The sequence below is a fragment of the Alexandromys fortis genome, unplaced genomic scaffold (genome assembly GCF_014885135.2).
Source record: "Alexandromys fortis isolate MF-2015 unplaced genomic scaffold, M_Fortis_MF-2015_v1.1 scaffold_25, whole genome shotgun sequence".
NCBI lineage: Eukaryota > Metazoa > Chordata > Mammalia > Rodentia > Cricetidae > Alexandromys > Alexandromys fortis.
The window spans coordinates 1410865-1423400 of NW_026067904.1; the positions used below are offsets into that span (position 1 = coordinate 1410865).

General features: G+C 44.3%; 2 protein-coding genes across 3 annotated transcripts in view; one reads left to right on the forward strand and one right to left on the reverse strand.

The window, feature by feature from the left end:
- Cdc23 (cell division cycle 23) overlaps window positions 1–5352 on the forward strand; it is a 21950-nt gene extending 16598 nt beyond the window's left edge. The window contains exons 10-16 of the mRNA XM_050134828.1: window positions 449–602; window positions 717–836; window positions 1116–1191; window positions 1510–1571; window positions 2547–2625; window positions 2701–2820; window positions 3812–5352. Of these exons, the coding sequence (XP_049990785.1) occupies window positions 449–602; window positions 717–836; window positions 1116–1191; window positions 1510–1571; window positions 2547–2625; window positions 2701–2820; window positions 3812–3982 (782 nt within the window). The 3' untranslated portion in view covers window positions 3983–5352. The remainder of the gene's footprint in view (window positions 1–448; window positions 603–716; window positions 837–1115; window positions 1192–1509; window positions 1572–2546; window positions 2626–2700; window positions 2821–3811) is intronic.
- Window positions 4680–12536, reverse strand: part of Kif20a (kinesin family member 20A) — a 9131-nt gene continuing 1274 nt past the window's right edge. The window contains exons 2-19 of one of the 2 annotated variants that reach the window (XM_050134827.1): window positions 11396–11425; window positions 11055–11144; window positions 10847–10966; window positions 10174–10312; window positions 9885–10072; window positions 9679–9808; window positions 9312–9506; window positions 9110–9221; window positions 8943–9011; window positions 8652–8795; window positions 8366–8531; window positions 8093–8257; window positions 7825–7964; window positions 7613–7715; window positions 6858–7053; window positions 6663–6754; window positions 6178–6315; window positions 4680–5846 (exon numbers count right to left, since the gene is read on the reverse strand). In XM_050134827.1, coding sequence (XP_049990784.1) covers window positions 5532–5846; window positions 6178–6315; window positions 6663–6754; window positions 6858–7053; window positions 7613–7715; window positions 7825–7964; window positions 8093–8257; window positions 8366–8531; window positions 8652–8795; window positions 8943–9011; window positions 9110–9221; window positions 9312–9506; window positions 9679–9808; window positions 9885–10072; window positions 10174–10312; window positions 10847–10933 — 2379 coding nt within the window. In that variant the 5' untranslated portion in view covers window positions 10934–10966; window positions 11055–11144; window positions 11396–11425 and the 3' untranslated portion in view covers window positions 4680–5531. The remainder of the gene's footprint in view (window positions 5847–6177; window positions 6316–6662; window positions 6755–6857; window positions 7054–7612; window positions 7716–7824; window positions 7965–8092; window positions 8258–8365; window positions 8532–8651; window positions 8796–8942; window positions 9012–9109; window positions 9222–9311; window positions 9507–9678; window positions 9809–9884; window positions 10073–10173; window positions 10313–10846; window positions 10967–11054; window positions 11145–11395; window positions 11426–12536) is intronic. The other variant, XM_050134826.1, reaches the window with a different exon arrangement.

Below are 12536 nucleotides of genomic sequence, written 5' to 3' on the forward strand. Positions count from 1 at the left end.
CTTGGAAAAAAAAAAAAAAAAGAAAAAGAAAATAATCTAGTTTAGAATCACTAATCTAAAAAGAAAAAAATCAAGCCAGGCGAGGTGGTGTACTCTTTTAATCCTAACACTCCCAGAGGCAGAGGTAGACAGAGCTCTGAGTTCAAGGCCATCCTGGACTACAGGTCCAGGAGGACAACCAAGGCTATAAAGAGAAACCCTGTCTCTTTTTTATGTATGTTTGTCATGCCTGGTACAAAAGGAGGCTAGAACTTAGCAAACATGTCCCCTGGCACTGGAGTTACGGGTAGTTGTAGCTGCCACATGGGTGCTGGGAATTGAACTCAGGTCCTCTGGGAGAGCAACCAGTGTTCTTAAGCCACTGAACCATTTCTCCTGCCCCTTTATTTTTATTTATGTGTACTTGTGTGTGTGTGTTTACTGTAAATCATTGTTTTTTCTTCATCAGGCAATTATTATAGCTTACGCTCCCAGCATGAGAAAGCAGCCTTATATTTCCAGAGAGCCCTCAAGTTGAACCCTAGGTATCTCGGGGCCTGGACGTTGATGGGGCATGAGTACATGGAAATGAAAAACACATCTGCTGCTATCCAGGCTTACCGGCAAGTGTCCAGTTGGGTTGGGAGGGGTGAGTGGAACAGGAGCCTCTGCTAAGCCCATGTGTGGCTAACCTTAATTCTTTTGCCATGTTTCTGTCTGTTTTGTCTATTTCTTAGACATGCCATTGAGGTCAACAAGAGAGACTACAGAGCTTGGTATGGCCTTGGACAGACCTATGAAATCCTTAAGATGCCATTTTATTGCCTTTATTATTATAGACGGGCCCACCAGCTGCGGTAAGTTGGTTTCTTGACAGTGTGGAAAGGGTTGATATGATACCATCTCTCTCTCAGAACTAAAGGGTGTGGGTCTGGTCATTTTTACTTAGTTTCTCTACTAGTGGGTTTATGGGATAATTATAAACACTAAGTAATGTTATTAAATGAAGCATTGACTGAAGAACAGTCCTTGCATAGACTGGGAACAGTGTGAAATAGTAGAGACTAAGCTTTCAGGTGAGGACTTGAGGTTTTGGTAAAGTCTTTGCTCTAACTATTTGTTACCCTTTTTCATAGTCCCAATGATTCTCGTATGCTGGTTGCCTTAGGAGAATGTTATGAGAAACTCAATCAACTAGTGGAAGCCAAAAAGGTACCTCAAATTTCAGCCTGGAGAATTTGAGCAGAAATCATCTGTTGTTCAGAAGGACGTTGAGCTGTGTACAGTGCTGTAGTAGTCCCCGGGTCCCCCCCCCCCTCCGTAATCTGATCTGTGTGTAGCATAAAAGAAAATGTAGGCTGAGATTATCAGCGTGGATGTCTACATGTATAGCCTGGACCTATATAACAGGAAAAACGCTCTGTGTTGTGTAAGCCTGCATTTCTAGAAGGCTTGCGTGGCCTTAGTGTTTATGTGATTAGTTGTTCCACATGGGCAGCAGTCAGAAGTGACCGGTTTATTCTTCGACAGTGTTACTGGAGAGCATATGCTGTGGGAGATGTGGAGAAGATGGCTCTCGTGAAGCTGGCAAAGTGAGTGGAATGTCTTTGATACTTGTGTTGGTTCTCCTGAGGTTGTGTCATGAGTGTAGGCCTGGAGCAGGGTGTGGAAAGACTTGTTCTGCAGTTGCGCACAGCTCTTTCCTTTTCTCTGTGTTGTAGATGAACCCAGGACCTTATACATGCTAGGCATGAAGTTATATTCTGGCTTTAGCCTCTTGACTCTAGAGAGTTCCACTTCACCTTGAATTGGAATAGATTTCCTGTTAGGCAAGAGATGAAAAATGAACTGAAAAAGGTCTGAGTGAACTAGAAGTGGCATTGTGTGGTCGAGGACTCACCTAGCATGCATCAGGGCCTGTGTGCATGGGAGAATTGCTCAGAAGTAGTCAGCTGTTGGCTATCGCTTTCATTCGTACCAGTGTTAGCAGGAAATTTTTGGAAGGGTATATTATCCAATTATCAGTTTAAGTCAACTACTCTTTTTTAAAAAGTTTTTTAAATTTTGTGTATATGTATGTGGTATGTGCATGTGGAGGTCGCGCCAACCATTATGTGGTCCCCAGGAACTGAACTCGATTGTCAGGCTTTGCTTCAGCTGCTAAGCCAGCTCACCTGGCCCTTAACTTTTTTTTTTTTTTTTTTTTTTTTGAGGCAAGGACTTACTATGTAGCACTGGTAGACACCCTGCTTTTTGTTGTTGTTATTTTGTTTTGTTTTTTAAGATAGGGTTTCTTTGTGTGGCCCTGGCTATCCTGGAACTGCTTTGTAGACCAGGCTGGGCTTTAACTCACAGAGATCCCCGTCTCTGCCTTCCTAGTGCTGGTGGATTGAAGCTGTGCACCATAGTAACCACTTAATAGGCACTGATTGTATTCTGGATCTCTACATGTTATTTATGTTAAAATTTACTTGTTTATATGTCATTTCAGGTTTTATTTATGCCTTTACTTTTTAATATCTGACTTGCTTTGTGGTCTTTTATTTAAAGCCCAATTTCTTTTGTAGGCTTCATGAACAGTTGACTGAGTCAGAGCAGGCTGCCCAGTGTTACATCAAATACATCCAAGATATCTATTCGTGTGGGGTATGTGTCAGAGCATGAGAGCTGTGTCCCTGACGGGTTCTTGTCACCTCAGTCATGCTTGCTTTCCTTATCTAGGAAGTAGTGGAGCACTTGGAGGAGAGTACAGCCTTCCGCTACCTGGCCCAGTACTATTTTAAATGCAAGTTGTGGGATGAAGCTTCCACTTGTGCCCAGAAGTGCTGTGCATTCAATGATGTGAGTATTGATTCCAAAAGTTTGAGTTTCAGGCCAAAACATGTGGTCTTTACATGGTGTGCCAGGAAGCTTACAGGAGTCAGCCATCGAGTACTTCTGTAGTGAGGAGTGGCGGGCTGCGTTCCTGCCGCCTGGCTAGCTTATGCCTCGAAATATCAACACACAAATTGTATTCTTTTAAACACTACTTGGCCCATTAGCTCTAGCCTCTTACTGGCTAATTCTCACATCTTGATTAATCCATATTTAGTAATCTTTGTAAGCACCACGAGGTGGCTTTCCAGGAAAGATCTTAACCTGCGTCTGTCTCAGAGAGGAGAATCATGGTGACTGAATTCACTGCCTTCCTCCCAGCATCCTGTTCTGTTTACTCCGCCTACCTAATTTTCTGTCCTATTAAAGGGCCAAGGCAGTTTCTTTATTTAACCAATGAAATCAACACAAAACAGAAGACTCTCCCACATCATACTTCCTTTTTTTTTTTTTAAAGATTTATTTATTATGTACACAGTGTTCAGCTTCCATGTATGCCTACAGGCCAGAAGAGGGCACTAGACCTCATTACAGATGGTTGTAAGCCACCATGTGGTTGCTGGGAATTGAACTCAGGACCTTTGGAAGAGCAGGCAGTGTTCTTAACCTCTGAGCCATCTCTCCAGCCCCCATACTTCCTTTTTTTTAAGGGGACAAGCCTCCTTTTATTTGTAAAGGAATGTTCTGAAGAGTATTGTAAAAACCAACTTTTGAGGGCTGGAGAGATGGCTCAGTGGTTAAGAGCATTGCCTGCTCTTCCAAAGGTCCTGAGTTCAATTCCCAGCAACCACATGGTGGCTCACAACCATCTGTAAGGAGGTCTGGCGCCCTCTTCTGGCCTTCAGGCATACAGACAGAATATTGTATACATAATAAATAAATAAATATTAAAAAAAACAAAACCAACTTTTGAGAATAGCACCGAACACATTTTGAAGCAGCTGTAACTTTGTTTCAGACACGGGAAGAAGGTAAGGCCTTGCTCCGCCAGATCCTACAGCTGCGGAACCAAGGGGAGACGCCGAGCACTGACACGCCTGGTACCTTTTTCCTCCCTGCCTCACTGTCTGCAAACAACACGCCTACACGCAGAGTTTCTCCACTCAACCTGTCTTCAGTCACGCCGTAGTTGACAGCTCTCAAGGCAGCGCACTGCTAGACCAGTATTAAGCCTTACCTCCGGTAAAGAGCAGCCACGTCTGTTCTCCCAAGGACCTAAACTCTTCTCATTTTTACAGATAGAAACAGCCTTGGGGACAGCCTATGGAATCACCTTCAGAGGTAGACAGGAACAACGGAGGACAGTACTGACTGTCTTCTGTCAGCCAGCACTTCTCCCTTCTATTCAGAATAGCAGGTCTTGGCCCTCCCATAGTCTCCTCACCTCCACAAATCCCTTTTACAGCACTTTACCATAAGTGATGCTACAGAAACAAGGTTTAATGATGCTGGAGTGGGCTAGGCAAAGGGGGGAGTAAAGACTATCCTGCTTGTCTTCTGGTGTAGTGATGTCAGGTGTTGACAGGGTTTCTCTGTGTAGCCTACGAAGGGATTACAGGCGTGTGCTGTGAGGCCTGGCTAGAATGACCTTCGTTTTGCAGTGTGGTCTCTGATGTCGGAGATTAGGGTTAGAGTGTAGCTATTCATATGATCTTTGGGAGACTGCTTTCGAAGGGAGTCTTCTAAAACCTTTCAAGTGGAAGTCTGTGAGCATGAACTGTAGCTCATATTGAGGGCCAGGATGGCTACAGCATTGGCTATACCCTGATGAAAGTCAACACAGGGAGACCAGATTACAGAGAACTTTGTGGACATTTGAAAGTACCTTTTTTTTTTTTTTTTTTTTACTTTTATTTTATATTCTCTGTATCTCTTTGACCTGGAATAACTCTGTAGACCAGGCTGAAAGTACCTTTTTTATTTCAGACATTAAAATCCATGCTGATATTTTTTAGTTAATGCTTGATGTAATTGTTTTTTCCTTTTATCTCCAAAGAATACTTTGTTTTCAACCTTGTCTGCAAGGTTGAGGGAATCATTTTATGTTCTTGTAGTTTCAAATACACTTTGATGTTTGTGCTATACGATGCTAGCGACCATTCTGTGTTTAAGATGTAACCTTCCTTCTCTTGTGCTCAGAGTATTTTTATTCCCCTATTACATTTGAAATTTTAGCTGTGCATGATGGTGCACGTCTTTAATCTAGCATTTTGAAGACAAAGGCAGGTGGATGTTTTGAGATTAGCTGTCTACACAGCAAGTTCCAGGCCAGTCTGAGCTACATAGTAAGACCTGTCTTGAAAAAAAACCCAAACAAACAACAAAACAAAACCTTTTGAATATGTATTGCCATTTGACTCATTTCGTAGTGCGCCTCAGGCTGGTTCCCATTGCTGTTCCTGTCCAAGGGTCCAACGGACCAGATGGTATTTATATCAGTTTCTGTCCCCCTTTTTATATTTTTCTAAGTTTGGAATCCAAATAAAAGCATAAACAGTGTCTTTATTCAGTATAATATTTGTGCATGAAAAATGAGATTATATATGTGATTATAATACAATAATTCGTGATACAGTTCAGGAGATATACATACATATATATATGGAGCATAAGAGACTTAAAAGTTGAGCAGTTCACCAACCTTAGGGCGACAAGCATGTGTCTTCATCCCCACAACCTTAGTACTTTTTGCTGAAAGGAGACCTGAGCAAAGGAGAGTGCCGAGAGCGCAAGATCCGCGCGTAAGGGCCATTGTCCGTTGAGCTCTGGCAGGTGGGTGTTCGGGGAAGTAAGTTTCGAAGGAATGGTTTCTTTCCTGGGGGTTGATGATTTGGTTGCTGGTTTTCCTGGTTTGTTCCCAACCGCTTTTTAGCAGAAGCCTGGCCTTGGAGCTTCAGCACAGTGTTATACTGCTCAGCAATGCAGGCTGTCTTTTTCTGAAGGTCCAGTTTCACTAGCATCATGTTATTCTGCAGCTCAGCCAGGGTCTGGTTCTAAGTAACATAGAAGTTAGAGATTGAACCTTTAACCCCAGCCAGAGCTACACAGTGAGACCCTATCATCTTCTAAAAACATTTCAGCCTGCCCCTAGGTATGAGTCTAAGAAGTGAACATTTCTGTTTAGCCTTTTAAGATCTCTGGCATCAGTACACACCAACTAGAAATGCCATTGCTTAGTGGTAGAGTGCCTGTGTAGCGTGCATGAAGCCCTGGCCCACCATGACAGTTTTTCACTAGTACACCTTTCTCTTTTGTTCTCAGTTCCCTTCTCACATAGACACTGGATGGGGCTGGGAAGGGAAGGAGTGTCTAGGCTGCCCTCACCTGTTTGATTAAGATGTCATCGCAGTTGGTCAAGGCTTGGCGAAGTTTTCCTGCCCCGGTGCTGTGACAGCAGGCCCTTTCTGCTGACTGGAGAGACTGTCCTATTTTCTGAAGCTCTATCCTTAGCATCCTTATATTCTGAAAGAGCAGATATCAGAGTGTGGCTAAAATCAACCACAGCAGCCATTTGACGACAGACTCAAGGAGGCTGGGAGCCGGTAAGCTGGCTTAGCTGGTGAGGGCACTTGTCCCCCAAGCTTGACATTCTGAGTTAAATGTTAAATCCCAGGAACCCACATGGAACCCATGTGGCTTCCACATTACCACACACAAATAAATAAATAAATGTAAAGCAAAAACAAAAGCTGGCTTTCTGAATGAAATAGCCATTCCTCAGGGGACACACATACAAACCCAAATACAAAACAAAACAAAAAAAACCCAGTCTCACATAAATTCCCTTTGATAACAGAAAGGTTACAAACCTTCTGGCCCTCCTCTAACTTCTTATCCACATCAATGGTGAAGGGCTTGGCTACGGCTGGTGGTTCCACCATTTGCTGGAACTTCTGTGGCTCTGGGAGGGAAACAGAATATAAACGCATTTAATACATGGCTTTCCAGCTTTGGGCTTACCTCTTTAACAGCAGCAAGCAGACAAGGTGAGGCTCTTTCCTCACCTTCAGTGGCAGAGTTCAGCTCTGCTTTGCATTTTTCTAGTTTAGCTTTTGCTTCCTGGAGCTGCTGAGTGGAGGCAGAAGCTGCCAGCCTTTGTGACCGCCGTAGGGACAGTTCAGACCCTGACACTTGAGCCACTGGTTGCTGTTTGGCTTCCTGCAACAGAGTTTCTAGCTCTTCAATTTTTTCATCCCGCTCCTAAGAGGGAAACAGCACAATTCTGTCCAGGGTCAGAGAAATAACCAAAGGACCTGATTAAATGAACTTTTTTTTTTTTTTTTTTTTTTTGAGTTTCTCTGTGTAACAGTTCTGTCCTGGAACTTACTTGGTAGACCAGGCTGACCTCAAACTCACCGAGATCTGCCTAGCTATACTGGGATGAAAGGCCTATGCTACCACTGCCCAAATAAATGAACATAAATCTTGACGCTAGACCCTGAATTTAAATTCAGATAACTACAAGGCACTAAGAGAAATGAAGAAAAAATGAATTATATTCCTGTTCTTACTAGAGTTTATAAAACTTAGTTAGGTACACACACCTTTAATCCCAGCACTCAGGAATCAGAGGCAGATGGGTTTGAGGTCAGCCTAGTCCACAGAGTTCCAGGAAAGCCAAGACTGTTACACAGAGAAACCCCGTCCCACAAAATCAATCAACCAATAAATAATTAAATATAAGTAAAATTTTGTTCATCTCAGACAACCAAGTGACAGAAGTCTGCACGGCAGTTGGGACTGGATGGGGCAAACTCACCTGAATCTCTTCTTGGTAGAAACTTGTCAATGATTCCTTGAGGATCTTCAGCTTCTCTTCATACATTTCCTCCAGTAGTTCCTTTTGGTTGTCCAAATGCTCACTGACAGGAGGGTAGTGAGGATTCTGAGTGAAACTGAGGGACAACCCCGTGCCCCAGTCTTCTGTCCCCTCTCACAGGTAACTCACTAGAAGGGGCCACTCAGCAGTACCTGCACCATTGCTCCCGCTGCTGCATCTGTTCCACCATCTCGTTGCAAATTTCCTCACGGAGCTGCATCTCTAACTGCAGCTTTTCTTGTCGTTCTTTTAAAAGCAGTGTTTTCATGGCTTCCACCACCTGCAGTAGCTCCTAGGAAGAACGCACCTGTCAGAGATCTTAAATCCTTCTGCAGTAAAAGGCCCGAACCCATCTGGAGCACCCCGTGGAAAAATGTGCAGCCATCAAGCTGCTATCCTAGAGCCTTCTTGTATTCTCACCTCCTTGCCATACATAGAGATGTCAGCTTCATTTTCAGGATGGTCATCAAGGTCTGAGTCAGTCTTGCCTCCTTTCTGTAAGCCAGGGGCTACCTGAAGACTATGCTCCTTGATGAATGAATGCAGGGGTGGGATCCCCAAATGCACAGGTGGGGCATGCACAAGCTAGAGAGGGAAAAGAAAAACTTAATAGCCTCATTTACCAGTTTCTAAGGACTATCTTCAGGTTGCCAGTCCAGATTAAGTACAATCATCATGCCTATAGCTTCATACCTGGCTGGCAAGGGCTGAGAACTTGGCCACGTGAAGAGTCTCATCATAGTTTGATGCACAGGGATTCACATTGACAATCATACATGAACGGCCTCGACCTGTGAAGAAGCCTTGGAACACACGAGTCAACTTGCTGTCGCGGAAAGGAATCAGGTTCTGCTTTGACCTTGCACAGAATCAGAAAAATAGCACTGTGAACATAAAGGGGCTTCCAAACACCATCCTTACAGGTGACGTAGAACTGACCAAATCACCAAGCCCCAGGCCATCCTAGCCCACAGCTTACCGGTTCTGCTGATTTTGCCGCAGGGCAGCAATACAGCGGCCCAGTGTGTGCAGAGAAGTGTTAATGTTTCCTGCCTCCTTTAGCCGCTCGCCACTCTTTTGATCCTTGCAGCGCTCTGAGCCAGCCAAATCACAGAGTGACAATCTGGATGGAATAATGTATAGGACCTGATGTAAGGAACTCATAGCTTATATAATTCTGGGAACAGCTAGTTCCTTTGAGAATTATACTACCCTTCGCCCCTACAACCAGGTGACCAAGATGATTAAATTTCTAAGTGGAAAAACTTACTCACTGATCTTGGGCACTATATCCCCTTCTCCCTGAAGATGCAAGATTCTGATGGAGAAGATGCTGTGACTGAAAAAGAGAAGAGAAAAATCCTATCATGTTGCCCATGCTCAGGTGGAGGGCTAATGCTTCCTAGACACAGCAAAGAGTTAATTTTCACAACTCACCTGCGACTAGAGTTGTGGTTCAGGTGGGTGCTGGCAAAGCTCTGGTTCTTGCGACCCACTTTCAGGAGTTTCCAGGCTTCCTCAACATCGCGAACATGGATCCAGTTGAGGTCTGTGGCCAAGAAAGAGGTGGGAACACTTAGCCCCCTTTTTCCCCTACATGCCTCCAGGTTTTCTACCAGGTTCCTCTACCTTTGTATACCTTTCACATAAGGATTGCCATTCTGATCTTCACACAGCCGCAGTGTCTGTCTCTTATGCTGATGGTTAGGTGGTTCTAACAGGTCATAAAGCAATTCATTGTAGATCTCAAAGAAGGATATCCAAACAGAGAAGCGGATGTCTGCTGGGACACTTACTGGGGCAGTGTCTGGCTGTGCCCATGAATGACTTGTTACTGTGAGAAAAATCAATGTGTAGGTCATTAATCACGGAGCAGTTCATCTTGCCTTGGTCTACAGGAACTTCAAAAGATGGATTTCAGGTTGTAATCTGACTTACAGACCTTAGAGCTGTTGGGGTAGGGAGTGGGTCCCCACCATTGCCCAGCACAGCCCACATGTACGTACCATCCAGCTGGCTACTGCTGCTGAGCTGACTGGTGGAAGAGAGCCCAGCAATGCCACTGTCAGAGCTGGTGCTGGTACCTATCCGACTATCAATGTGGGCACGTTTCTTCAAGGAGGTGGACAGCTCCTCCTGAAGGAGCAAAGAGAAGATAAGCACTAATCTTTCCTGAACTCTACCCTTTATCCCAGCTTTCTTACTACTCTACCTCTTGAAGGCCTCCAGTTAGTAAGGATTGCTTCTTTATTTCCTCCTGGCGAATCTGTTTGCTGTCTAGCCAGATCACCTCACTGGAAAGCAAGGGCTTCAGATCAGGTATCGGATGAAGTTGGCCTTGGAGACTATTAAAGATGAGAGCCAGGGACCGGGGCAAGATCCCCCCATCCTTAGTAGTACCTGGAAGAATATCAGAGATAATATCTTTTACCCAGGGCATCAAAAGGTAAAGACAACCATTAGATCCTGGGTTAACTACCCTGCTCAAGCTTACTACTTACCTTGAACTGTGTACGTCTTCCCCGAATTGGTAACTCCATATGTGTATATGAGCCAGTTCTGCCCTTTGAGTACATCCTTTACCATCTCCTTCACAGTCAGATTGAAGAAGGGCGCCTGGCCCACTTCTGGCCCAAATATCTAGAAACAGACCTGTTATCAGAGGCCTGCCATACTTCACCTGCTACCTGTTTCCTGTGCAGGACTGGTAGGTGTATTCCTTCCTGGGGACCACTCAGCTAGGTTTTCCTGCTGAACTCCAGCTGTTCCTAAATGCCGAAGACTCAGCCACACTCTGCTAGTCCCCTTTTTCCATGTTAAATACTTAATGCTATTGTGACACTGCACACAAGGGGAATATCATTGGTTGTAAGCATGGGTTTGAGGTGGCTGGATCTGGATCCCAGCGCTGTCTTCCCACTTACTAGCTCTATGGCGTCAGCAAAATTACCTTCACTGTACTATGAGCCACAGTATGCTTATCAGGGAAGAGGTGATGACAGTATCAGCAGGAATGAATGTACGTAGAGCACCTGACACACGGATTAGCACATAGCAAGGGTCCCAGAATTAATAGATACACATATAGAGAACTCACACTCGGGTAGAAATCTTTTAAAGAACAAATAAAACTTCCCGAGTGTTGGGTCTAGTTCATACACCAGTATTGCATACCTGGGAAAAGGTGAATTTGTGGGTGGCCTGACCAATTCCCCTCTCATTGCTCTTCAAGGCAAAGGAGTCTTTGGGTGCTTGTAGCATAAGAGTTTCTGAATTCTCAATACGGACACAGCCCTGAGAAGGCAGAAAGCAGAGGTCAGCACAGGAAAGAATTGTTCCTAGTGAGCCTCTTCTGTACTACACCATTTCTACGTATCCTCACCTGATCTTCTTGTCGGTCCAACTCACAAGTTAAAAAGGGTCTGATTCGAAGGTAAACTTTCACCCTCTCTGCAGTGTCCTCAAATGGAGCCTGTAACAGATTCCAGCCAGGACAGAGTTAACTTCTAAGCAAATGGGCAAACAGCCCAGTTCCTAGGAAGCATGCTACCAATTCCTCATTCCACCTTAAGTAGCCCTGTGCAACTGTTCTTTGGTTCCACAATAATTCTAGTGCACATGAACTTTGTTACTCGTCCCTGTCTCATTACTGTCCTGTAAATCTGGCTAGCTATACCAGTGATCTGTGTTAGAATCGGTTGATATTTGAAAATCAGTACGCACCAGGCATCATGCTTGTAATCCCAACATCCACTAGGAAGAAATGGGGGAATCAGAAATTTAAAGCCAGTCTTGATTACAAAGAGTATTTCAGAATAAACAATTTTTGTTTATTTAACTTAGGTTCTCTGGCAAGAAGGACTCTTAACTCTTAGTAAGATGGCTCAGCTTACTTACTAAACAAGCCTGCCAACTTGAGTTCAGTCACAGAAATCCATATAAGAATGGAAGAGAACTGACTCTCCGAAGCTGTCCTCTGACTTCTACATGTGCGTATCCCCATCACATATACATCCATACCAAACATACATCCAACAATAAGTAAGAGTAGACGTGCCTGAATCCAAGACCCAATTTCATCATAGTAATTAGGAGACCATGAACACAGTTCTGAAGGACGACATTAAATAGCAGTCACTCCATTTACTCAGCAGATGTTTAGAGACTGTCTCTCTGTTCCCAAGACACTGTTCTAGTTAGTGAAGAGATACTGCATCTAGTGGTTAGAGGCCAGAAATGCTACTAAGCATCTTGCCAAGCACAGAGCAGCCCCTCTCCAACAAAGTTTGGCTCCAAGCATGAATAGAGCTATTACTGAGAAATTTTTGGCCTACAAAAGAAAGGCTAAAGCTTTGGCAGCTATGATAATTATTAAAACATGAATTCCATTCTACCTAGTTAAGACCACCATGGTTCTGTGCAAACAATTGTATGCAGTGCTGAGATTTGAACCTAGGACATAGCAAACATATATTCTCACATCCTCGTACCTATGATTTAACAATGGGGTACTTCATGACTATAATGTCAATAATATTCTTAAGAATATAAACTCTAGGCCGGGCGGTGGTGGCGCATGCCTTTAATCCCAGCACTCAGGAGGCGGAGGCAGAGGCAGGCGGATCTCGGTGAGTTCGAGGCCAGCCTGGTCTACAAGAGCTATTTCTAGGACAGGCTCCAAAGCTTCAGAGAAACCCGGTCTCCAAAAAACCAAAAAAGGGCCGTGGTGGCACATGCCTTTAATCCCAGCACTTGGGAGGCAGAGGCAGGCGGATCTCTGTGAGTTCGAGGCCAGCCTGGTCTAGTTCCAGCTAGTTCCAGGACAGGAACCAAAAGCTACAGAGAAACCCTGTCTCGGAAAAAA